We start from the raw sequence: 25360 nt of genomic DNA, 5'->3' as shown, positions 1-25360 counted from the left end.
CTGTTGACCAACATTTTAATACAATTTAAGCTGGCATTGCTCCTGACGGCTCGGGAACGATCTCAAGCTGGTTTTGGTGTTGCATTTTGACACATTAACGGGTGAGGACAACACTGCATCCCACTGGAGCCAGCCAGGAGGTTCCTTGTTGCTTGTAGGGTTGGAGGAAGAAGAGTGAGACCTCAGCCCCAGGGTCCCTGCAGGTCATGATCCAGCAGAAGACCCCCAGTGAGCCACTTCCAATGTGGTGGAGCCTTGAGCCATGAAAAACGAGGAAAGAAAAGAAGAAAAAAGAAGCAAATCGAAACAACAGAACATTGGACTCTTCTAAATGTCAGTTTATCTCTGTTTTAAATATCAGTCTAATTCAATTTTAAATGTCAAGGCCTGATTCTCCTCCAGGTCACACAGGACTGGTGTGGCCCTCCCTCCGTGCTGGGCTGCAGAGCCCAGGGATGCTCAGCCTCGTTCTCCAATGGGGCTGGGGGTTCACAGCCTCCCAAAATCACCCAGCAGCAGCCTGGCTTCCCCTGAAACTGGGGGGAAAAAGAGATGTGAGGGTTTCTGTTGCAGAGTAAAGGATCTCGTGGATGGGGCACCCCCTGAAGCTGTGACCACCAAGGACAAAGCTGCTCCTGCCTTTCCAACCACGAGAGCTCTGCTGGCCCCCAGGAACCATCAGGAACACTTTTGATAGAAAGCCATGGATTTTTTGGTCAAGACTTGCAGCAAAGGGACTTTCATAAGAATATTTTACTGGCTGTAGCATGCCTGGTATTACACGGGAAAGAGCAAGATAGGAAACACATGTGCAGATATTATTTGCTGCAGAAGTTAAATTCCATCAAAGACCACAGAAATATTTACGTTTCCAGTTTGTAATGAAAAACTGAGTTCTAATTATGGATTTGCAGAGGTGGGAGCACAATATCAGCATGGCATTTATAAAAAAAAATATTAATTCCCAATCCTGAAGCCCTCAGTCAGAACAAATCTCAGAAAAACAGGGACACCTCCCTTCATAAAGCTGCTACAACGTGTCCATAATCCCCTTCCTTTTATGGTCCAACTCATGCACAGAATTTAATAAAATTCTATTTGCTTTACCGAAGGCACTGAGTGCAGACATGTGGAAGGATACAGCGAGAATGTCTCAGGAAGGGGGAAGGTGTCCAGCCCCATCAGGAAGAGGAGTGAGGTGGGAACGTGGCTGCCCAGCAAAGGCTGCAGCATTAAATCCTCGCACCAGAGACACCATCTGAGACCAGCAAGTCTTTGTGGCCCTTGAGAGATGAAATCTCCTCTTGCTGAGGAGTCAGGGAAGGGTTTGCTGGGAAGGACACAGTGAGAGCTCTGCCCAAGCTGGTGGGGAGGAGGCTGAGGCAGGGCCAAGGTGCATCCAAGGGATGTGTCCCAGCACAGTGACCATGATCCCGCTGTGTCCCCTCCCTGGGGTGTGCCAGGGGACACTGTGCTGCCAGGCCACCAAAACACCTGGTACAGGTCACCACCCCTCATCCAGAGCGTCTCCAGGGAGCAACGTGGGGTTGTTTTGTCCAAATTCACCTCATTTTCAGTCACTGATCAAATGTGATCCCTGTTGGGCATCTTGTGGATTTCCTTCATTCTGAACTCCATGAAGGAGCAGGAATTTGTCACATCTTGTCTCCAAAAGCTCCAAGAGAGCCAAATGTTGCTTCTGCAAAGGCTCCTCCAAAGCCAGCAAAGTCCAGAGGCCAGGAGGTGGCTCCTGGGAAGCGGCTGCCGTGCAGGAAGCTCCTGTTTGATGGGACAACATTCGTCCTTCAAACAGCATTTTACACACACTCAGGGAGGGAGATGCTTCATGCAGGTGCTCTGATGGCCGAGGGAGCTCAGGAGCTCGGCTTCTCCAGCATTTTGGTCCTTTCTCCTGCTCTGGGAAGGTGCAAATGCCCTCCTGGGGTCACCCAGCTGGGGCTGAGGTGTTTGCACCCCTTCCTCATCGCCCATTTGGGAAAAATGCCAATGCCTAGTGTGGGTTTTCCTGGGAAAACCGGGGGGGCTGCACCTCCCAGCGTGGCTGACCCAGTGATGATGCCCAAACCCTGCGTTTGACAGCCCAGGCATTGTCAGAACTGCTTTCAAAACCAGTTAAAGTGAAGAGAGCTGATTTTCAGTGCTCAATCCAAGGCAGCAAAACTAAGAATAACTAAAATAAACTCTACTAATGAGCAAAAAAATCCTTGGCTATGGATGTGGCCAATGGTGGCGACGACTCTTTATTGATTAGGTTGAACAGGATTGCTCTCTAATTACGTGACCCACTGATGCTCTAAAAATGTTGGTGAAAATGTCAAGTTGGAGCTACAAGGCTGGTTATTAAACGAGGTTTTAGCTCTGGGTCTCTCTTTAATTAATCATAACAATGTGGTTGAAAGGACTCATTGAGCACATTTTGTTTTCCCCCCCCTTTTGCAGGAGTTGGGTGGCAGAGGAGCTGGCACAGCCTGCAGACCACCACGGCTGCTCCATGAATTACAAGGAGCTAAATTTCCCAACTCCAGCCACCTCCTTGAGCGGTGTCACCCTACAGGCGATGGGGGAGAGCATTTTAATAATGAAAACCTTAAAAATTATAGATCTGTACGGGTGGAATAAGCTGTCACACCTTCAATGAAGATAACAGATCTGTACAAGCACCTAAAATATTCCTGCAGACTTTGGAATTTAGGCTTATGGCATAATAGCATTTGCACAATAATTCAATCTAATTGTGTAGGGAAGCTGTAAAACTGCTCCATCTCTGATGCTTTACTGTGCAGGGGGAAAAAAAAAAGATGCCGTTCCACCTTTTTCGCTGACATCTAATGTTTCAGGTTTTTAAAAATATTGTATAAAGACTGAGATTTATTTCCTAAGATGTTTCATTAATGGTTGTGGCAGGCAGCTGGCCTGAGGTTTGACACACAATAAAATCCATGTCAAGAATATTAAAGATAGTGCAAAAGATAACTATGAATTTACATTCAAACAGGCTTTTGACAAAGCCATTGCAACAGGCTCCTAATCAGGTCTTGAGACCCAGCCTGCCCTCTCTTTAAACCCGTGATCTTGAAAAGGAGCTTTAAATTGGAAATTATTACACATTAAAACCTCAACATGGAGCAGATCGAAGCGGATCGATATCTTGCCGAGCACAATAAATCAGCTGCTGCTCTGCGGTTACTGTTTGCTGAACATATTTAAATTTTCTTGTAACAAATTAATTCCAACATTTTCTCTTGATTGAATTAGGGCAAGTGTTGGAGCTGTCACAAGTATTTCACTGCTTCAGGGAGACAAATTGCTCGTCTGGACATGGGTAACAAGCCAAAGTGTTGAGTCCCTGATAATCTTTCCACTAATTCTCCATTACAGCAAAATGAAGCCATAAATCACCGTGACAGCTGATCGATGCAAACATTGTTTCCGCCATGATTGCCAGCGCTCCCCGCGGACCCACTGTCCGCTCACAATTCCCGGGAATTACTCCATGGCCAGGCTCCCCGGCCCCGCTCCGCAGGCGCTCCCGTGCCACGAGTAACCATCTCATTTCGGGGCTCTCAGCCCACCCCCAAACCCGTGAACATCAATCGTGGCGCCCCGTTTGGGGCAATCCCTTAAAGCTCGGGACCGTCCCTCCCGCCATCGCTCTCCCGGCCAAAAAAAATGGGATTTTAAACCTCCTGTTTCATGAAATGATTCTGTGGGGTTGTAACCACGTCAGGCTCCAGCCCTGTCGCTTCCCCTTAACTAACTGGTGGCAAGCTGGATGAAATTACTTGACCCTTTATCGAGTTCTGCTAATGCCGTCTAAAAAAGAAATTAAAGCCGCCCGCGGCACGGCCCCCGGCAGCTCTCTGTGCACATTTAATTCCAGGGAAGATGGATTAAGTAGTTCCCAGGACTAATTCACACACTGAGGTGGCTCCATGGTGTTCCCAGCTCCGGACAAGGAACCCAGAAAGGAACCACAGAGCCTGGAAAACTCTGTGGGTTCTCAGTCCCAGTCAGGACTGAGATGGGGCTGGAGCGGTGCTCCGAGGGAGGAGGGTTCCAGCACCAGGTGGGGACGTGGCAAGGAGGAAAGGTGGGGTAAGTGCTCCTAGGAAAGCTCCAATCCCATGAAGGAGCTGCTTGCATGGCTGAGATAATGTCATAAAAGGGATAAAAACAGCAGAGAAGTGGTTCCAGGAGAGCTTTAGGATTGCTGATGGAATGTTGGCCACGGACACTCGGTGTCGTTGTGACTCTGACCAGGCAGGGCTGGATGTCACAGCCCTAAACTGTCCCAGCCACCAGGGCACCTCCCCATCCTCAGGAATAATTAAGGTTGGAAAATCCCCCCCAAACCATCGAGTCCAACCATTCCCAGCTCTGCCAAGGCCAGCACTGCCCCATGTCCCCAAGTGCCACATGCCCAGGGCTTCAAACCCCTCCAGGGATGGGGACTCCACCACTGCCCTGGCACAGGACAAGCCCTTTGGTGAAGAAAATTTCCCAAATATCCAACCTGAACCTCCCCTGGCACAACTTGAGGCCGGTTCCTTAGTCCTGAGCACAGCAAGTGTGTCCCATGTCACCGGGGAGGTGCTCCCAGCTGGCCCTGCAGAGAGGGGACGAGGAATGTGCACAGTGCGAATGCATCCAGCAGATCCCTGCCAGGGAATAACAAGATGCTTCCAAATATTAAGGTTTGAGAGCTGGATTATTTTAGATATCAAGGATGCTGAGTTATCAGCTCTGAAACTCCCCTGTCAGGAGCAGAAGAGGCACCACCTTCCCCTGGCTGGTTATGGATGAGTAAAAACTGGGAAAGCAGCAAGTGGGTAACAAACTCCATTTCCTCCCATCAAACACAAGGTGCTTCATCCTGTCAGCGCTGCAGCCTCTCCTCTCCACCTCAGGAGTGAATTCTGTGGAGGTGCTCTGTGATCTCCTGCGGGTGCAGAGCCTCTCCCAAGGAGCCCAAACTGAGCCCCCTGTGCCCGCCTGGGCTGCAGCCCCCGATTTTCCCCCCACGGGACAAGTGCAGGGAGATGATCCCAGGGTTTGTGGGAAGAGGGAGAGGGGGGCACAGCATCCATCACCATCCCCAGCAGCATTCCCAGCCCATCCCAGCGGGGATCAATGAGGAGAGGAGGGAGGGACACGCTGGAGGTGACCAGAGGTGCAGGAAAGGATAACAAACCCAGGGCTGGCGTGGGTGTGATGGATCAGAGGATTTCAGGAGAGCTTAAAAAAAACCCAAATAAAACCACCTCTGCATCACTTCTGCATCCCTCCTTTCTTTTCCATGCTGCAATTCCACTTTGGAAACTCTTATTATTATTGAAATACATTTAATTGAGACACATTTAACCGAGACTAATTGAAATTCCACTGCCACAGCAGTAAATCAAAAAAGAGGGGAAAAGATCAGAAAGGATCTTTGGCATTGCTAAACTCCAGCTTGTTTTGCTGTTCCAAACTGGAGCGCTGCTAATAAAAAGCCTTGTTCTTTTGCAATAATTGTGCATTTTCAAATATTGTTCCTAAGAAAAAGAATCTATTAAAACCAGAGAAACAATCCCAAAGAAATGCCAGTCAAAGCCATTAAGATGTTTTCACTGATGCACTGCATGTAAATCTGATTTATGTTGGTTTAAACAGTTAAGAAATCCCCGAAATAACTTCATTTATTATTTTATTGCCTGATTAATGGTTCAGAGGAACTGATTTGTAGCTGAAGTTTTACAGAACGCAAAATTAAAATAAGAGCCTTTTGTAGAAACGTCCCGTATTTGTTCATTTATGTGTTCAAAACTGAAACAAATATAAAAACTTCAATAAATATATTTTCTTCCAAGGAATGACATGCTGTGGGTTTGCTGTTATTGTTGGGTTTGATGTTTTTGCCTCTAAGGAGGTCAGCAATATGGAAACATAAAGGCCAATTTAATTTGTGCATCTGTGGCTGCCAAGTATTTTAATTCCGACAGCTGTGACTGAAGAGTTAATATTTTACTTGTCAAAATCCAAAAGGAGGCCAGTGAATCACTCTAATTCTCATTAAGAGGCTTCCCCCCAGTAGCACCCTAATTCAAAATAATGAAAGTAGAGACTGAGTGCGATTCTAATGCCAGTTGAGACCTATCTTTTAATATTTCTCTGGTGATGGATTAGGGATCGGGGAAATTCATCTCAGATCATAGAGCCTAATTTAATAAGGGATCATTCCAAGAGTATTGCATTTTATAATAATGTCATTTAATGTGTCGTCTTCCATTTTTACTGTCCCATATGGATGCTTACACGATGGTGCCACAGGGATAAACTTTTAAAGAACCAGCCTCATTTTTTGTCCTGGGTTCCCCTCAGCGAGGAAGTTGATCAAGGAGATGGTTTGTTAGCCAGCCCTGGTAATTGTGGGATGGTTAAAAGAAGCTTTGGAAGCCACGAGAATGGTGACAAAACCCACACTTTCAAAGCCTGGAGTGGTGGAGGGGAAAGGAGAACATTTAAAAGTACATTAAAATCTGATTTTAGTGCCTAACGCAATTGAGCCGTTGCCAGAAAAATGTGGGCACCTGTTTGTTTAAAACACATGATAATAAATAAAATAATAACCACATCTCCATACAACATTTCCCACTTGCTTCCTCAGTGTATTGCTGGGATTATTTTGCTAATTGCCTCTTTGGGGGGGTTTCATGCCTCTTTTCCAAACTTCTTTGCCTCAAAAATACAAAGGTTCGCCATGCTGCGAGGGCAGCAATTTTCAACAACCATTGAAGGATTAGACGTAATTATTCTGCCTAAAAAATGTGGTCTCTAATATTTAATTCAATTTTCTAATATTTAATTCATATTTAATTCCATTTAATTCAATTTGCATCCCTTGGCTTGGCACTGAAGGGGAGATTCTGGGTGATTGCCACCCCAAACCCGAGCTGCTCAAGGTCAAGGAACAACCCAAACATCAATAGCTGGAGATTGCCAGGAGCTGCAAAGCTGCAGCCTGAGCTTTGGGTAATCACACAAAGCCTTTAGCAAAAATGGGGCTGTAATGAGGATTTTTGTTCCAAATCCATTGGCGTGATTAAGTCTTTATTTTCAGGTAGCAACTCCAGGGCTCCACTGCAAGGTTTGACAGAATGGGATCAAACACAGCCAGGCTGAGCAGGAGGCAGCTGAGGAATAAATAACCTGCTGTAAACAATAATCTCATTAGGACAGTTTTCCCAGCGTTGGAATGCGGTGTCTGAAAGGGAACACAATTAATACAAAATGAGGTTTTTCATATTTTCTCTTTCCTCCTGAGTATTTTCACAGTTTTGTTGTCTTTAGGACATTGTAACTCCTGGTATTTTCTTGCATTTTTCCTCATACAGCTCAATTTTTTATTCCTGCCTTGTTGAAATCATTCTTCCTTGGCATATATTTTGATTTTCTGCTTTTCTCTTTGGCATTTTGCATTTCTTTTCAAAGTCCCATTTGTTTGCTGACTCTTTTTATTCTCCTCTTCCTTCCATTTCATTCCACTTCTCCCCAGCCCGGTTCTTTCACTCTTTTTCAGGTTTCATTTTTGAGCTGTACCTTTGCTTAAACCAACGTTTCTAAAACTCTTTGTGCAGATTGGAGAAGTTTCATTGAAATTTTATAGACTGGATTTTTTCCTTCTCACCGTGTTATCTCTTCAAGTGTCAGTGTCTTGTTTGTTAAACTTGTTGCTTTGGATTCAATATCCAAAGTTATCCCTCCGGTAGGAATGTTACAAATGTCCATGTCTGGCATCTGGAACCGCTTTAGGGACTCCTTCGGTTTGCAGTGAGAAAATTATATTTATAACTGGTTTAAATCAGGAAAATAGGGGCTCTGGTTGCATCTAAAATAATTAAAACTGACTAGTTTATATTAAAGAATTAAAAACAAGCAAACAAAAAGTTAACTAAACCGGGGTTGAGGAGTGGTTTTTTTTAATGAATTCTGCCTGTGTGAGCGACCTTTTTCCATTTCCACCGCTTGTTTTTCCCGTGTCACCTGCACTCCCATCCCTGGAAGTGTCCCAGGCCAGGCTGGACAGGGCTTGGAGCAAGCTGGGATGGGGAAGGAGCCCATGGAAATCAGGGAATGTGATGGAGGAGCAGGGACACCACAAACAATCCCAGGGCACTTTCCGGAGAGGAGATTCCCAGGGGAGGAGGCTCCTCCTCGGGCAGCTGATTTGGGGGAATTTAAGCCTGAATTTGAGCTGTGTCTCGGGTTCAGCTGGCCCAGCCCAGGCTGCTGAGCTGTCCCTGCACACCCATCCCAAAGTGCTATAAATAGAAACATCCCAGTGGGAAAAGCGGGACCGGCGGGGAGCGGGGTCCTGGGCGGGAGAGACGAGAGAGCAGCATCAGAAAGTCACCCCCTGCCAAAGACCATAAACACGGAATGTTTCCAAACTGAGTCATTCCTGGCTTTTCTTCCCCAGCTCCCCCTCCCTCTTCTCTCTCCCAGCCACGAGTCCATCCAGGAATGCCCATCCCTCCCTCCAGCTCCTCCTGGTGATGCTGAATTTGGCATTTCTGCCTCCTCTGACAGAGCTGAGCTGCTGAACCCCCAATTCCAGAGCTGGGCACCCTCTGGCAGCAGAAATCTCTTCAAGAGGACACTTTAGGAAGGAGCTTTCCGTGATGCCCTCACTGCAGGTTTTCCTCAGGTTTTCCTTCCTGCCTTGTCAGGCCCTGCCAGGGGCTCCAGCTCGGCTCCAGCACGGATCAGAGCTGGGATACCCCATCCCTGCAAGTGTCCAAGGCCAGTCTGGGAGGGAATTGCAGCAGCCTGGGATGGTGGAAGAATTCCCATGACAGATGAGCTTTAAGGTCCCTCCAGCCCCCTGTGGGATTCCAGGGATTCTGTTCACACATTTTCATCCCTCCATCCACACCAGACCATTCCCATCCATGATGTCAGGTAGTAGCTCGTGGTTTTCCTTTTGTTTCTTTCTGATCCCTAAATTAATTAGAATTCATTTTTAATCAGAAATTCGCAGTCAGTTCACTACAGGAATTTGAGAGTCGATACTTAAGATAATAGAATTGTGCAGTTCAGTCTTAAGGCATTTTTCTTTAGCTGTCTGGACAGGTATAAATCAGTCTCCAGAAAAAAACCCCAGGCTGCCACAGCAAATATTCTTTATTACAATACAAAACTGATTTTCAACAAATAAAATATGCTGCTGTGGTCAGGACTGCCCCAGCTCTCTGCCTGCTAAAGGATTTGCAGACAGCAGGCACAGGGAAAGACAAACACCCCGTGAATTGATGCTTTAAAGATCAACCCCGTCTTACACAGCAACTGCCAATAGTTTCCCTCAGCAGAAACCAACATCAGCTAAAATCCACCATGTCCTTGAGAAGGCTGGGCTGTTCCTGAAATCAAATTATTTATTATTTTTATGTATCCAAAGCTAAAATGTTGATAAAGTGATGATAGAAATGGAACCAGACTGGTCATGGAAATGTAGCCGGAGTCCTCACCCTGTTCTCTCCGATACTGAACTGATATTTTTCCCTTTGCAGATACTTTATTAAACACCATTAACTTTACATTTGCTGCTCCAGGTACCTGCCCAGCAGGGAGTGTCTGAACATGAGGGAGCTGATTCTGTTCTGCTCTCGCAGTCCTTGATCCGTGCAATTCCAGCGCTGCCGGGGTTCAGAGCCACCATCATCATCCTCAACTTTGACTTCCCCATGGATCTCCCGCCTCGAGGGATGGGCTGGGAAGAGCTCTGTGGAAGGTCCCTTTGGACAGCTGGGACTCTGCTCCCCTCCAGGAGGAGAAGAGGAAGATGCTGGGATTCATCTCCAGCAGCAAGGGGCTGCTCCAGCGTGAGGCTTAAGATCCCAACACGTCCTCCCAGCTGGAAACCTCCTCACATCCCTCCAGCAGCGCCGCTCGCTGCCCTGCGCTTTGAGAGGGGAATAAAGACACCGGGAAATGACTGATCCAGGGATGTTCTCCCCTCTGAAAGCCCAAACAGAGCCTACAAAGGGCTCCTGGGTGCCCCTGGAGCCCAGGCTCTGTGTGATTTTTTGGCTGCAGAGCTGTGTTCAGGCTCACGCTCTTCAAACACCCGGGGAGGGTTTGCACAGCTCCGCCACGGCCACGGCTTCGTCTGTAAATGGGAAATCCGCTTTGTTCTCTGCAAACAAATGGGTTTGTACACAAATAAATGGCAAAACAACAGTTTATTTTGGGGGCCCAATGGCTCTGCTGAGGGCTGGAACATAAGTTGTTACTTAGGTTTGAATTTTCTTTAAAATGGATGTCAAAATTAAAAATTATCCTTTGTGAAGTTCCACTTACACAGAGAGAGCTCCAGCTCAGTGAGTGCTGCTCACGAGTTTTTCCATGGAGCCACAACCCATTGGAATATTACCCATGTGCTGCAAATGAGGGAATGCAGTTATAATTAAATGGTATTTGCATTAATTGTATTTAAATGCTCGCAGTTTGCTGGTGGCCAGGGTGAGGTTGGCAGCTCCTTTGCCTTTCTGCACAAATCCTGGTGGAGGAAAAAAATATTATTTAAAGCTTAAAATCTTCTGTCTTCCTTTCCATCACTGCACATCCCCTTTCCAGCAAGGCTTCCATCGCCCTCACTCTTGGAGTTGCCTTGCTGGCAGCAGGTGCAAGGCCAGGAGGATGTTTAGAGAGGAGGAGGAGGATGATCTCCATGCCCTTCATCCAGCTGTGATCCCTTCAGGAACCCCCCACTCCCCTCAAGGTGTTTTATTTCCCCATCCCTGGGAATGATGGAGACAGTGGCCATTAATGGATAAAGGATTAATAGATTAGAAATTAAATTTCTGGGTTGCACTCCATGATTCTGCAGGACACAAATGTGCACAGATAACGATACTGATATTCCTTCCCACCTTTACCTGCTGCATTTCCAAGAGCTGAGCTTCCAGCCTGGCACAGACTGTCCAGGCTCCCTTGGGTTATTCCATTTAGGGAAAAAATGGATGAGTGAACGAAGCATTCCATGAATCCATCGGGGTTTTACAACCAGAGCCCCCTGCCCAGCTGGACCAGGGGACCTGGAAATGCTCCTGGTTTTGTCCATGGCTCCCACCCTGCCTGGGCAGTGATGATTTGTGCCTCTCCCCTTCCCCACATTCCCAGTTCCCTCCTTCCCCATCCCCTGGCGATGTCCAGCCCCTCCTGGTCCCTGTCCCCACACTCCCTGTCCGTGGCTCATCCTGGTTTTTCTCTGCTGCTTTGTTGTTCCCTCATCCCTCTGCAGATGCTGGGATTCAGCTCCCACCCTTGGCACGGCTGGGTTGGAGCTGCTGCTGCTGCTCACAGCCCCAGATTTTGGGGTGTTCCGTGGAATTCGCTCCTTTGGCTCTCTCCTGAACGCTGACATTCAAGGATCAGCAGCAGATTGCTCCCAGGAGGTGTTCTCAGGTTATTTATTCCCAAGGAACACAGAATCCCAGACTGGTTTGGGTTGGAAGGGACATTAAAAATCATCTCATTCCTGCCATGGCAGGGACACCTCCCACCATCCCAGGCTGCCCCAAGCCCCGTCTGGCCTGGCCTGGGACGCTCCAGGACGCTTCTCTGCAGGAACTGGAACTGCATTTAACAATTTTATACATTTTATTTGTGTGAGACTGCCCTAAAAACTGCCCACATTTTCTGCCTTCCTCGGTGTCCCAGGGCAAACATTGGGAATGTCAGAGTAAGAGAGCTGGGATGGGCATTTGGCCTTAAATTATTCCCCAGGACTTCAGCGATAAGAGGCACCCTCAGCCACCATCCAAGAGCCCCAGGCTGTCCTTTTCTTACATCTTTGAAGCTGAGCAAGGTTGTGCCAATTGGAGAGCTGTGCAGAAATCAGGAAAAATGCAATTTGGGGGCAATGCATTTCTTCTCTGCCAAAATCTGATTTTTTTTTTCTTCTGTTTGTTTTTGTTTTCATTTCCATTCTGCAGCTCCTTCTCTGGAAAGGCTGGCTGGAGGCCATCCTTCCATCCTCTTCCTCAGAAACAGGAGCAGGGAGTGCTGCCCACAGAGGGACCCAGTGCAGCCTTGAGAACAACTTGCAGAATTCCAGTAGTTTTCTCTACATTTTTGCAATTTCAATTCCATATTGAAATTGTGACTATCTCCATTTTATAGGTGTTGAAATACAAAGATCTGAGCATTTTTCAGGACCAGGTTGGACTGGGCTTGGAGCAGCCTGGGACAGTGGAAGCTGTCCCTGGCAGGGAGTGGAATGGGATGGACTTTAAGCTCCCTTCCAACCCAAACCATTCTGTGATTCTCTGAAATTTAATTGCAAATGGAAGAACAAAAATTCTTCTTTCTGCTGCAGTTATTCTCTTGGTTACTTGAGCCTCCAACATGAATCCACATCTCTGCTCCAAGTTCTCTGAACTTAAACAAGACCAAACTCACCTTTTCCTCCTTGGCAACCTCTGAAGTCCATTGAACCCCCAGAGATTTCCATGAATGAGCAATGACTGTATGAGAATAAAGTAGTTAAAATAGGGAAATAGTTAAAAACAAACCCAAATCCTGGTCAGGGTTTTTATTTTCCTGAAAACTAAGCCTGACCCTTAAAGAACTTACACACAACTTGAAAAAAAAATTTAAATCAATTCTTACTTGAAAGAGCCCTGGAGATAAATTAGTCCCAGGAGTGCTTCACCCAGAACTCAGCGTGGCCAGGGCCATATCTTGGCTAATAACAGTTGGTTTGCAGTAGATATGTTCCATTTCTGAGAGAAGGCTGGATTCATCTTCCTGCAGGCCCAGAGCAGAGCTGACACCCTGTAAATCTCCCTCTCCATTGTTCCACAGACACAGCTCGGGGCAGATGTTGTGCAAGAGAGCTCGGAGGGAAAAATCACAGCAGCTTTCCCAGCCCAGGAAAAGAAGTTCTTGATTACAAGCAAAACGAGTTCATTAGAAATTAATCCAAATTAATTACATCTGAAGGTAAACTAAAGCATGAATTGCAAATGTTCCTGTTTCCTTTAGCGGTGTTAATGTGGTGGGATTTGTTTTGAAATTCAAACAGAATCCTTTACCTGGGCAGGAAAATATTGTGAAGGGCTGGTGTAATTAAAGTGATTACACGTGTGAAAGTTGTCATCTGCTGAAGGCTGCCAAGCTCTTTGTCAGCTCCATGGAACGGGGACAAAACCCACCAAGGGTCTGTCACCTCTTGTGCTGCTGCAGGGGGCGAGGACAGAGCTGCCACTGCTTCCACCGGCTCAGGAACCCGCCTGAAAACCATCACATCCCACCAGGAAATGCTCTCCTGCGGTTCCAGCCGAGTGGGAATAACCCAAATCCCTCTGCAGGGGTTGGACAAGGAGGAAAAGCAGCTGGAAAAGGAGCAGGAATGCTGTGGATGAGCTCACATCCCCGTGCAGAGTGAGGATGGATGTCATAGCCACGGTATCTCTGGAAATTAATGGCTCTTCAAGTAATTGGGATAATCTAAACCAGGTATGGGATGACAGAGGATAAGATGGGATATTGGGAAGGGATTCCTGGCTGGGAGGGTGGGCCTGGAACAGAATTCCCAGAGCAGCTGTTGATCCCTGGATCCCTGGCAGTGCCCAGGGCCAGGCTGGACAGGGTTTGGGGCAGTCTGGGACACTGGAGGTGTCCCTGCCATGGCAGGGTGGGATGGGATGAGCACTAAGATCCTTTCTAAACCAGCCTGGGATTCTGTGGTTTAAAATCCATCAAACCCAGCTAATTCCTTACCCTATTGTTTCCTTTTTCTTTTCCTTTCTCAGGACTTTACCCCAGCAGAATTCCTGCTGCATCACCGAAGTCCCTGCACAGATCCCTGAGTTTCCTGCCCAGGGACAGCAGGAACATTTCCATGTGGTTCCCATTGTCCTGCATTTCACCTCTCAGAGATACTTTGGGGCAATTCTTTATTTACATTTTCTTTAACAAAGAATATGTTTACCTTCTTCCTAAAGATTACCACATGGCCAAACACTTCCAAATCCAAATATTTCCTAAAGGAGAATCTGCATAATAATTAAAATGTGTACATTAAGCAGAGGAGCGGTGAAAAAGATGTTCTGAGTGTTCACAGGGATTCTGTGAGGGGATCCAGGCAGGATCTCAATTTCCAGCAGATTGCCAATCTGGGGAAGTGCAAGCCAAGTTTCCACTGCTTAAACATTTACTCAAAGGACAATGAGAGGGTGGGAAGTGTGTTGTTGTTAATAATAACAGTTTGCACACTGCTGTCTGTGCTGGGGTGCCAAACCCCTTCCTGGATCTTCTGGCACACGGGAGGGGAGGCACCTGGGCCAGCCCTCAGCAGGATTTGGTCTCTAAATGAAAATGACCCCCAGGAAAAGTCCTTGTGTCTTCTTCTGGTTGCTTCCAAAATTCAGATGCTTTTCCTAAGAGCGTGTAGAGACAGGGCAAGGGGGGGATGGCTTCAAAGGGATGGAGGGGAGGGAGGGATGGATGGGATATTGGGAAGGAATTGTTCCCTGTCAGGGTGGGGAAGGGCTGGGATGGAATTCCCAGAGCAGCTGTGGCTGCCCCTGGATCCCTGGCAGTGCCCAAGGCCAGGCTGGATGGGTTTGGAGCAGCCTGGGACAGTGGGAGGTGTCCCTGCCATGGCTGGGGTGGCACTGGGTGGGCTTTAGGGTCCCTTCCAGCCCAAATCTCTGATTCCATGATTAATGGCCAATGATTCCATGATTAATGGCAAATGATTCCATGATTCACACAGACAATCCTTCTGCAAACACTGCCTTGCCTGAGCTGCTCCAGCAGGGGTAACTCCAGCCCCACGTGGAGCCCCACTCCAGCTGCAGCTCCCAGCAGAGGGATCTCCTCCTGGAGGAGAAGGAAACAGTGGGTTTGGATTGCTGTGGGAGCAGGAATGGTGGCAGCAGCTGCCTAACAGGGGGGTGATGAAATGTTCCCCCTGCTGCAGAGAGTGCAGCTTGTCAGCATCTCCCTGGAGCTGCCTGCAGGGGCTGGGGGAGGGAAGGTGCCTGGGGGTTTCAAAGAGGTTCACAGAGAACAGAAACTGTGGGGTCAGTGTGAGCACACAGCAAAATCCCCATTCCACGGTGACAGGAGACACTTCACGCAAAGCCAGGAGGGCAGAAGGCCGGAGTGACAATCCTGGAGCAGGGGACACACGGAGCTGGACATCCCAAACACCGGGTGCTGACCAGTTCAGCACCTGTGGATGCTTCCTGCCCCATCCAGGAGATGCAGAGCCCAAGGTGGGAGCTGGGAAGAGCTGGCAGAGGGAGGGGCTGTGCAGGGAGCTGCTGCTGGAGCCGGGGGGCTGCGCTGACCTGGGGACCCTACAGGACCCCGAGTGACCCCGAGTGAGCCCACACAGCCAGGGGTGCAGCAGCAGGGTGGGTGTCACCCTGCCACCCGTGGGGTGCAGCAGCAGGGTGGGTGTCACCCTGCCACCCGTGGGGTGCAGCAGCAGGGAGGGTGTCACCCTGCCACCCGTGGGGTGCAGCAGCAGGGTGGGTGTCACTATCCCCTCTATCCCCAACATGGGCTTGAGGAAGATGTTCTAAAGCTCTGGCGCTGGTTTTTGGTCCTTGTTGCTTTCAGGGTGGCTGTAGCTGCTGAGAAAGCCCAACTGCCCCCGGTTCCTTTTGTGCATTTTTATTCCCCACTTTGGAATTCTCTCCCGGAATCTTTCCCTGGGTGATTTTCACCTCTGTAAAAGGTGAGGCTGCTGAAAGCACAGGGGTGCGACGTGCAAAGGCCATAAACCCTTCGTCAGGAAGGAAAACATCCCCAAACCTCTTTCCCTGAGCAGAGAAAAGCTTCCCTTCCCTCTCTGGGCAAAGCTGAGGCTCTGGTGAGCACAAAGTGGCATTTCTGGAGGAGAGGCTGGCTCTGCAGCCCCGGGATGCACACACGGATGATGCTGCAGATCCCCGCAGGCAGCACACACAGAACCAAAACTCAGCCTCACATCAGGGAGGGGTCCCGGGGCTCTTTTCCTTGTCCAAATCAGGCCCAGCCTCAGCACAAGGCTGAGGGAGATGATGGGGATGGTGGCTCTGCCGTCAGGAGCTGGCAGAGCAGCACAAACCCCTCCCAAAGCCCAGGCTGCCACCAGAGCGCTGAGACTCGGGGTGTCGAAAATGCTGAGGATTTCCTTCACTCACACCAACTTAATTGCCTAAAGAACACCTGGAGAGTAGGCTGAGAGCTGGTGTAAAGTGTGAGTAGTGACAGCTCCCGTGCCTGGGAACACTCATTGGATCCTCCAGGAAAACCAGGGGAAGGTTAAAAATGAGCACAACTTTTCCAGCTCCTGGCAGAACTTTGCTGCCCACCTCAGAGCCACAAAAGGGATCCAGGTTTACTGATTTTTTACTCTTTTTTTAGATTTACTGCTTTCACTCTTAAACCTACGCAGGAGGTGACCTTTAGGGTGCCCTTTCACCTGCTGGTACCTCACAGTGAGGGGAAATCAGGCTCAGAAATAGCAAAGGACTGAGGATTCAAGGGCAAACAAAACGGGAACAGCCACAAAATTGAACAAGTATCAATATTTACTGGGCAGGAAAGAGCACAGGCTGTGCTGGTAGCACAAGACATGATTTATTCCGTGGCTACCCAGGCACAGCTCCCTCCCAGGGCTGGATGCCACAGAGCTCTTCTGATGCTGCTCCTCCAAAAGGCAACTTTGAAAGCTCAGCCTGGAATGAAGCTGAGCTGTGAGCGAGCACCACGAGACACAGCAGGTTTGTACATGGGCTTTTCTTGTTTCTCAGGTTTTCTTCCCTTCTCTTTTCCAGCCTGGTGGTGTGGAGAAGCGAGCTCCAAGCAGGAATCCGTGGGGTTGGAGCTCCCTGCCCCGCTCTCCTCACTGGTGCTGCTGCAGAGAGACAACAAAACGTGGGAGCTGCTCCTCCAGCCCCCCGGAATTCACGTCAGGTCCTGCTGGGAACGCCCCACGGGCTCTGCCAGGACAGAAAGAGGTGTTTACTCCTTCCTGCAGGATTTCTGCATCCCTTCTCCGAACCCCCTTCTCAGGCCAGTGCGTCTCTGTCGATCCCGCTGGAAGGTTTTATCTGTGAGGGGTGTGAGCGCTGGCTGGGCTGTGAAATGCCCATAATTAAATTGGGGAAATCTACGGGGTTCTATAGAGACACTCTAAGAAATAAAATAGAAACAGAAGAGTCCTGGCCAACTTCTGTTGGCCTGTAGACTCGTTAGGGATTCCAATCCGAGGAAACCAGGAATGTGAATATTCCTGTCCAAAAACATCCCGTTAAAACTATTTTATTTTAATCACAGCTGCGCTAAAAACCACACAGTTCTCTCACACCATCCAATCACCTTCCCTGATAGGGTGGAAACCCATTTTTCCTGATTTTCATTACAACCATCTCGAAGACAGATGTGCCAAGGGCTGAGGGAAGGTTTGAGGTTCCCGCTGCATCCACCACGTTTGTGTTCCACCCCCAAAAACCTGCAGCTCCAGCCAACCCAGCTGTGCTTTGAGCAGAGCAGGTAGGAGCTGCCAGCTTTATTTGGAGGAGGGAGAGGGTGTCTGAGGCTGGGGCTGATGCTCTCATGCACATATTAATGAACTGCTCTGTTCGGGATCAATCCACGCCACCGCTACTTTTATTGACTTTATAATTAGCAGTATCTTCCTTTTGCTGGAATAAAGCTGTTTTACCCAATTTAAAATCTATCATTCCCTGCCTGTTGTTAGCAGAGCTGCTTTGGCTCTGGCTGCTTGGGGGCCTCGCTGGGAGGGCTCTGACTGTCCCTGTCCCTGTCCTTGTCCCTGTCCCTGTTCCTGTCCCAGTCCTTGTCCCTGTCCCTGTTCTTGTCCTGTCCCTGTCCTTGTCCCTGTCCTTGTCCCTGTCCTTGTCCCTGTCCCCTGTCCCTGTCCCTGTCCTTGTCTCTGTTCCTGTCCCTGTCCCTGTTTCTGTTCCAGTCCTTGTCCCTGTCCTTGTCCCTGTCCCTGTTCTTGCCCTGTCCCTGTTCTTGTCCTGTCCCTGTTCCTGTCCTTGTCCCTGTCTTTGTCCCTGTCCCTGTCCCTGCCCCTGTCCTTGTCTCTGCTCCTGTCCCTGTTCTTGTCCCTGTCCCCTGTCCCTGTCTTTGTCCCTGTCCTTGTCCCTGTCCCTGTCCTTGTCCCTGTCCCCTGTCCCTGTTCTTGTCCCTGTCCCTGTCCCTGCCATGGGGACACCTCGGGCTCTCCCATCGCTGCCCGCGGTGTCGCAGCCGTCCCGGGGGACCCTTCCCGACCCTTCCCGACCTTTCCCAATCCCCCCGACCCTTTTTCCCGGCAGGGTCTCGGGGGCTGCTCATCCCCTCCCGCCCGGTCCATCGCTGCTCCCGGAGCGGCTCCTCCCGCTGGGGTTTCCCGGATTTCCCGGATTTCCCGGATTTCCCGGCGCTCCAGCGGGAGAATCCCGCTCCCGGTGCGGGCACGGGGGGTCCCGGTGCCCTCGGATCCATCCCTGGAAAAGATTCCGAGCCGTTCTGCTTTCCTGGCTTTTATTACCTGAGGGAACCTGACAGAACTCGTAAAGACACAATTTGCTATGGAGCTCCTGGAGCCAACGTCCCGCTTTGCGCAGCCCAAACTCGGCAAAAACAGAGAAATTTGGGGGAAATTTTAAAAAAAATCTGAGCGGAGGCGAGCGGCGCTTCCTCGTGGTGCTGAGCGCTATCGGCGAGTCGCGATATCTACGGAGCAGAAAGAAACGTGCGAGCTCTACAGGAGGTGAGAACATGGAAAAAAAAAACATCACCGGTGCCTGGACACCGAGAATCCCGGCCCCAAAAGCGTCCCCGCTTCAGTCAATAGATCGCAAAGCGTCTTAAATTCATTACTTGGCACTTATTGAAATTCGTGACGTCGAAAATGGATTAAAAAAGGTGAAGCAAACCTGAGTGAAACAAAATATATTGTACTGACAACAAATGCAATGAGATAACAGCGTCTTGCTTTCTTTTTTTCTTTTTTTTTTTTTTTCTTTTTTAAATAACTTAAAATACACTAGAAAAAATATGGTCAATATAAATAATTTTGTTTTCATGGAGAACAAATAGATACAAAGCCCGTCCATACCAAAGTTCGCGTAGAAGAGCTTTCCCTCTGTCTTGGCAATAAGCATGAGGGTCAGATGGCAAAATCTGGGATAACAATCACTGACTGCAGGGTACCCCAGGTTAAATAGCTATACGTCTCTCAAATAATCATAATAATAATAATAATAACCAAAAAAAAATCACAAGATTACGTGAATAGATACACCTTTATGAGATAAAATGTAAATGTTTGACAGTCAACTATCAATTCACAAGTTATAGCCAAAATAAACTTTGTTCGTGTGTATCAACAATATTTTACATGTACCCAGTACCTCTTATCGGAATTTGCCGTGGTGTCAAGTGGTGGTTGGGAATTAAATAATCTCTTTTTTTTTTTTTTTTCTTTTTCTTTTCCTTTTTTTTTTTTTTTCCCCATTTTATTTTTGCCCTCAGGACAGGAGAGACCCGGCAAAGGGAGGCGAACTCCGCTCTCCTGGCGCTTTCCGCTCCCTTTTTATTTCAGAGGTGGGACAGCAAACGACCGACAAAGATTTGAGAGTGGAAAAGGTAGCGCTTGATGTGCCTCTCTGTGCCTGCTTCCCTCCAAGATTAAAGGAGAAAGAACCCAGCCACGTTTGTTTGTTTGCTTTTGTGGTTGTCTTGGTTTTTTTTCTACTAAAGATGAGGGTGAAGTGCAAGTGAATCAAAGGACTCCATCAATGAAATACAAATACATGCAAGCCGGAATGCTGCTGGAGGAAGTATCCCGGACAGTTTCCCATTAGAAATTCGCAGAGAAATCATTGTCTCTTTTTTTTTTTTTGTTTTTCCTTTTTTTTTTTTTCCTGTTCGTCGTCTTCTTTCTCTCTCTCTCTTTTTATTTTTTTTTCCTTTTTTTTTTGTCGCTATTCCAGACGTGGTTGTTTAACTCAAGTACCTGATGCAACGTGAAAGGAGGCCCGCCTCTCTTATCAAATTTCTTGTATTAAAGTGAACTTCGCAGAAAAAGGTCAGTTTCAAAACCTGTGAACTTCCCAGCTGCGCGTCCTCTAATTCCTTAAATAAGTATATATCTCCCGTCCGTTTCTCCTCTCCCTCGTTTCTTTCCTTTTTTTTTATTTTTTTCTCCTTTTCAACTCTTTTTTCACTTTTTTTTCCCCCTTTTTTTTTCAAAAAAAAAAAAATTTAAAAAAAAAGAAAAAAAAAAAAAAAAAGAAAAAAACCCAGAATAAAACGCAAGCAGCAGCGCGGTCACAGCCCCAGGGCTGCGGCGTGTTTCTTGGCCTTCAGGCGGAGGTCGGCGATGCTGGAATTCTTGCTGGTGGTCTTGGCTGCGGCGGCTGCGGCCACCACGGAGGCAGCGGAGGCGGATTCGGCCAGGGTGGCCAGCGGGAGCCCGAAGGGGGGAGCGGGGAACATCATGTAGGGGGCGTGGGCCAGGTGCGGGTGCAGGTGATGATGAGCGTGAGCCACGGCGCTGTCCAGCTGCAGCTGAGCCTGCACCTGCGGGGGACAAAGCCGTGAGACCCCCCAAAGGCTCGGCGAGCCCGGCGCGTCCCCCCCCCCGAGCACTCGCCTGCTGGAACGGCATCCTCAGCGCTCCCACGTTCACGTAGGGAGCCACCCTGCAGGCTTCGAACTGGGTGGCGGCTCCGATCAGCACCCCTGGGTGGGGGAACGGGGGGGGATGAGCGGCGGGGGCAGCGCCCGGAGCCCCCCGGCTGCGGCCGAGCCCCCGCCCCCGGTACCTTTGTGCAGTTGGTTCTCCTGTTTGCGGCACTTGGCCCGGCGGTTCTGGAACCAAACCTGCGGGGATGGGGACACGGGGTCACGGCCGCGCTGCCACCGCCGAGCCCCGAGAAACGCGCCGGGAATAACCGCAGAGATATTAATAATAATAATATTAATAATAATAATAATAAATTCCCGGCCCCCTCTCCCCAGCCCCGCAGACAAAGAGACGCGGGTGCGCTCCCCCCTCCCGAGCATCCCCCGCTCCCGAGCTCCGAAAGGAAAAAGGAAAAAGAGTCCAAAACCCCCGAAAATCGCCGAGCGCGGAGTGCACGCCCCAGGGAAAGGATTTCCCCGGGTTCCTCTTTCCGCATCAGACTCCCCAAAGGCTGAAATGGCCCTCGATACCCACCACGAACGGGCCATAATGGCCTGAGAAGCTCGTGCTCATTAATAAATAAATTAATTAGCTTTATCTTGCAGAAGAACTCAACGACAACAGGGTTTTATGACTTTTTCTCTTATTTTCTTTTTTTGGGGGGGGGCTGAAGAAGAATTAAAGTCCTAAAAGCTTCGCTACAAAGAAGTTTGGAATTTCTCTGTTCACTGGAGTGTAGCACAGAAGCGGAATAATTATCTCATTATCATAATAATCTCATTTGATTGCACCGAAGAGGCTGCCCCGTTAGACACGAACATACTCTTAATATTGGAAATGAAATCGTTAAAATAAATTCTCAGCCTGAAGTTGTGCTGGCTTGAGAAAGGAGGGAGGGAAAGGGGGGAGAGCCGGGTTTTAAACATCCCCGGTTTAACCCAGGGTTCTGCAGCGCATCCCAGCAGCCACATCCACCAAGGAATCCTTTCCCCGCGGCCAGGAAAAAAAAATAATAAAAATAAAAAAAAAAAAAAAGATAAAAATTGCATTTTTTGAGGGCTTACTCGAAAGGGGCGAATATAAACGGGAATTCCTCCCGCCCTGTCATTTTCTCCAGCCAAGGAAAATCAGCCCGAGAGCCGCGTTCACCCTCAGCCTCCCGCGGAAACAAACGCGCCTCCCGTCATTTACAAATTAGAGCAGATACGAGGCAAAATATTATTGAAAAGCGGTTTTTTTTCCGGGAGGATTTCTAGGGAATGGGTTTAATCTATGTAAATCTCCAAAAGTTATTATGCACCCTGCGATTTGGCATCATGGGAGCGCGGATTATGCGCCGCCGCCGCCTCCTTTGTCGAGCACCTCCCTGCTCCATTTTCCACAGCCAACAACTTTTTTGCCTTGGTTTTGTTAAGGTTTGGTGAACAGAAATAAAAAAGAAATTAAAAAAAAAAAACCAAAAAACCACGAACAAACACAATTAAAAACCAACCAACCAAAAACCAACCGAGCAGCCAGGGGAGAAAAATTAAAAAAGGGGGGGGGGGGGGTGGAGAGAGAGGGAAAATGAAGAGTTTTATTTTTTTTTAAATTTTTATTTCTTTCTGGTTTGTTGAGGGTTTTTTTGTTGTTTTTTTTTTTTTTTTTGTGGTTCAGGCTCTGACCAAAGCTGCTTGTTTTGAGTTTTTTTGGTTCCCCGTGCAGGCTCTGCCTCTGTCCTCACAACCTTACACGATGCAGGGAAACCCCCCGAGGACTGAGCGCATGGTGCAGATGGTGCCTGCGAGCACAAAGATTGAGGGGGAGTATCTGTTACAGCGATACTTTCTACCAGCTGCAGATGTTCGGGGCCTAAAACTTCTCCATGTGTTCCAACAAATAATGACCATCATTTTCTCTTCTTTTTATTTTCACAACGGAAATACACCGGAGCAGCTACATTTGTTCTCATTTGAGGGATCCCCTTCCTTCCCTCAGCTCATCCCGACAAAACTCACAGAGAGCAGCCCAGGAACCCCTTCGGAAAAAAACTTTGGGAGGGTGCAAAGCGCAGGTTAAACCCAGGGAAACCCGGGAGGGGAGAAATCCCAAAATTATCTCGGGTTTATCTCAGACTTTCTGTATTTCATAAACCCGAACAAAGCACCTCGCTCAATTTTCGTGCCGTTTCAGCATTTGAGAACTACGAGGCGAAACGGACTGAAATTCTATCTATCGTTATTTGGCTCGGAGGTTTCTAATTCAGTTTATGGTCGCGACATCCATGACGGGAACATGGATGGATGAGCCGGGCAGCGGGGACCGGGAGCGCAGCTCCCGCCAGCCCCCGGAGCGGCTGCCGAGGCAGGGATGGAATAGCGGCGGAGCCGGGATAAAACACGGCAGAACGGAGGGACGGGGACACGCGGGGAGACAAATCCCGGGCAGGCAAAACCCTGCGAGGCCGCTGGCGGATTTGCCGGATGAAGTTGGGAGCCGGGGAGCCTCCTCCTGTCCCTGGCAGAGGGATGGGGCTGGTCCCCGTGGTCTGCCCGGTTCTCCCCGAGCTGCCCCTTCCCCCGAGCACCCGGGCGGGCGGGGACCCGCGCAGCCCCGGCTACCTGCACCCTGGCCTCGGAGAGCCCCAGCCGCTGGCTCAGCTCCTCCCGCATGAACGCGTCCGGGTAGTGCGTCTCGTCGAAAAGCCTTTCCAGCTCGTTCAGCTGCTCCAGGGTGAAATTCGTCCGGCTCCTCCTCTGCTTGATTTTCGTCTGCCCTTCGTCTTCCATCGCTTTCGCATCCTCCTTGCGCTCCTTCAGCTCTGGGGACACTGGGCACGACACAGCAGTCAGAGCGGCGGGCCCGGGGGCACCGGGGCTGGCCCTGCTCCCGGCGGCCGGGGGGATGCGGCCGGGAGCCCCCCGGGGCCGGGGCAGCCGGGAGCGGGGCCTGTGCGCCCGGGCCGAGCTAGGCCGCCTCGGCCGCTGCCGTTCCGGGCTCCGCCGCTGCCTCCGGTAACCGCTGGCGGGGGGAGCGGGGTCCGCAGCGAGCCCTCCCCTCCGGCCCCGCCGCTCCCCCGGGGGATGCGCAGCAACAGGTCCCCGGAGCCTCCGCGGCCCCTCCGCGCCCCGCGCTCCCCCGGGATTCCTCTCTCCTCGGTCAATTTTCGGCCGGAGCGCGGGGCCCGAGGAACCGACCCCGGGGAACCGACCGCGGGGAACCGACCCCCCCCGGGGCCGCCCGGCCCGGTCCCACCGCGGCTCCCCCGCGGTACCGATCGCCTTATTCCCGGCACCCGCTCGGGGATGCTCCGGCCGCTCCGGCGGTCCGAACAAAAGGGCGGCAGCAACCCGCGGGTCCCCGCAGCCACGGGCACGGGCCCAGCCGCTTCCCGCAGCGCCCGGGAGCGGCCCCGCGGTACCGCGCGGAACAGCCGCGGGTGGATCCGCTGGAAGGCGCGGGGCTGAGCGTGGGCAGCTCGGCCCGGCCCGGCCCCACGCGGGTCCGCGCAGCCCGGAGCCGCGGGGGAACGAACGGGCCCGCGGGGCCGGGCTTTCGTTGGCGGCGCGGCTTCCCGTGGGATGCCGAACGGGAACAAGATCGCGTTCTGAGCAAGTTGAATCGGGTTTAAATATTTTAATCTAAAAACTTCGAGTCTGGCCGCCGATCTCCCGTGGCCGGGAGAGCCCGGGCAGCCGCCCATCGCAGCCTCCCCGCGAGCCGCCGTCCACCCGCGACCGCGGGCCCTCCGCGAGAACCGACCCCGACGGGGGAAGGGAAGCAAGAGGAAAGGGATCGGGAGAAGGGGGAGCCCGCGGTGCCGCCGTTACCGTCGCTGAGCTTGGGGGTGGCCGCCTCGGCCGCTCTCTCGGCGGCGGCGTCGGGCTCCCGCGGCGGGGAGCGCCCGGGCGGCCGCAGCGCGGGGCTGCCCGTGTCCTCCCGGCCCGGCTCCGCCGCCGCCCCGCCGGGCTCCCGCGGGCCGCCGCCGCCGCGCAGGGGCCCGCTCTCCAGCACCTCGCGGTAGGTGATGAGCTCCTTCTTCTCCTTGGCTTTGGGATCAAACGACTTGGAGACAAACGCCGTCAGCTCCTCCATGGCTCAGGGGCGCGCTGCCCCGGCTCCCCGGGCGGGCATCCACGGGGCGGGGAGGCGGCGGCGCCCCGGGCCGTGCCGAGCCGGGCCGGGCCGTGCCGCCCGACGTGCAGGGCTCCCGGGGTCTGATAGCGACGCCGCGATTGAAGTGGCACTATTTATACTTTGCAAAGCCGGCCCCTTGTTCCCGGCGAATTACCTCCCCTCGGAGCTCTGAATGGACCCCTTCCTTCCTCCCTTCCTTCCTCCCGTGCTCGCCGCTCGCCCGCCCGCCGCGGGGCACTGCGGCCACGGCACCGCCCGCCCGCCGCGCGCTGCGCCCTAATTAATTTAATTAGGCGCGGGACCGTGCGCGAGGTCCCGGGCGAGCGCGGAGCGGGGCCGGGGCGGCGGGGGAGTGGCCACCGGGACGCGCGGGGGGGCGGCGGGGCCGCGCAGGCTCCGCGCACCGCCCCGCGTGGGTCGGCTCAGCCCCACCGCCCCGGGAGCGCCCGAACGGAGCGGCCCCGGCCCCCAGGGAGCCGCAGAAGTTCCTCCGTGGGCGCCCGAATGGCCCGAATAAACGAGGGGATAAATGACGGCGAG

General features: G+C 50.9%; 1 protein-coding gene across 2 annotated transcripts; it reads right to left on the bottom strand.

The window, feature by feature from the left end:
* Positions 1 to 19070: 19070 nt before the first annotated feature.
* SHOX2 (SHOX homeobox 2) lies at positions 19071 to 25152 on the bottom strand. Of its 2 annotated transcripts, none has more exons than XM_058844513.1 (5): positions 24514 to 25152; positions 23305 to 23513; positions 20844 to 20934; positions 20672 to 20760; positions 19071 to 20598 (listed from the first exon to the last, which is right to left on the bottom strand). In XM_058844513.1, the coding sequence occupies exons 1-5, from the start codon at positions 24776 to 24778 to the stop codon at positions 20347 to 20349; spliced, it is 906 nt and encodes a 301-aa protein (XP_058700496.1). In that variant the 5' UTR covers positions 24779 to 25152; the 3' UTR covers positions 19071 to 20346. The 2 variants fall into 2 exon arrangements, with proteins under 2 accessions (XP_058700496.1, XP_058700497.1); XM_058844514.1 differs by having other exon boundaries at positions 20844 to 20901.
* Between the last annotated feature and the right edge of the window lie 208 nt (positions 25153 to 25360).

This window comes from Poecile atricapillus, chromosome 8, assembly GCF_030490865.1.
Source record: "Poecile atricapillus isolate bPoeAtr1 chromosome 8, bPoeAtr1.hap1, whole genome shotgun sequence".
Taxonomy (NCBI): domain Eukaryota; kingdom Metazoa; phylum Chordata; class Aves; order Passeriformes; family Paridae; genus Poecile; species Poecile atricapillus.
The sequence above is the reverse complement of the archived record's forward strand: the minus strand, read 5'-3'. Positions and strand labels throughout refer to the sequence as shown.

Excerpts from the sequence above, each read along its gene's own strand:
- SHOX2 (XM_058844513.1), bottom strand. The coding sequence starts at position 24,778 with ATGGAGGAGCTGACGGCGTTTGTCTCCAAGTCGTTTGATCCCAAAGCC. Across the intron at positions 20,761-20,843 it reads GGAGAACCAACTGCACAAAG|GGGTGCTGATCGGAGCCGCC; the intron begins GTACCGGGGGCG and ends TCCCCCACCCAG. Across the intron at positions 20,599-20,671 it reads TGAGGATGCCGTTCCAGCAG|GTGCAGGCTCAGCTGCAGCT; the intron begins GCGAGTGCTCGG and ends TGTCCCCCGCAG.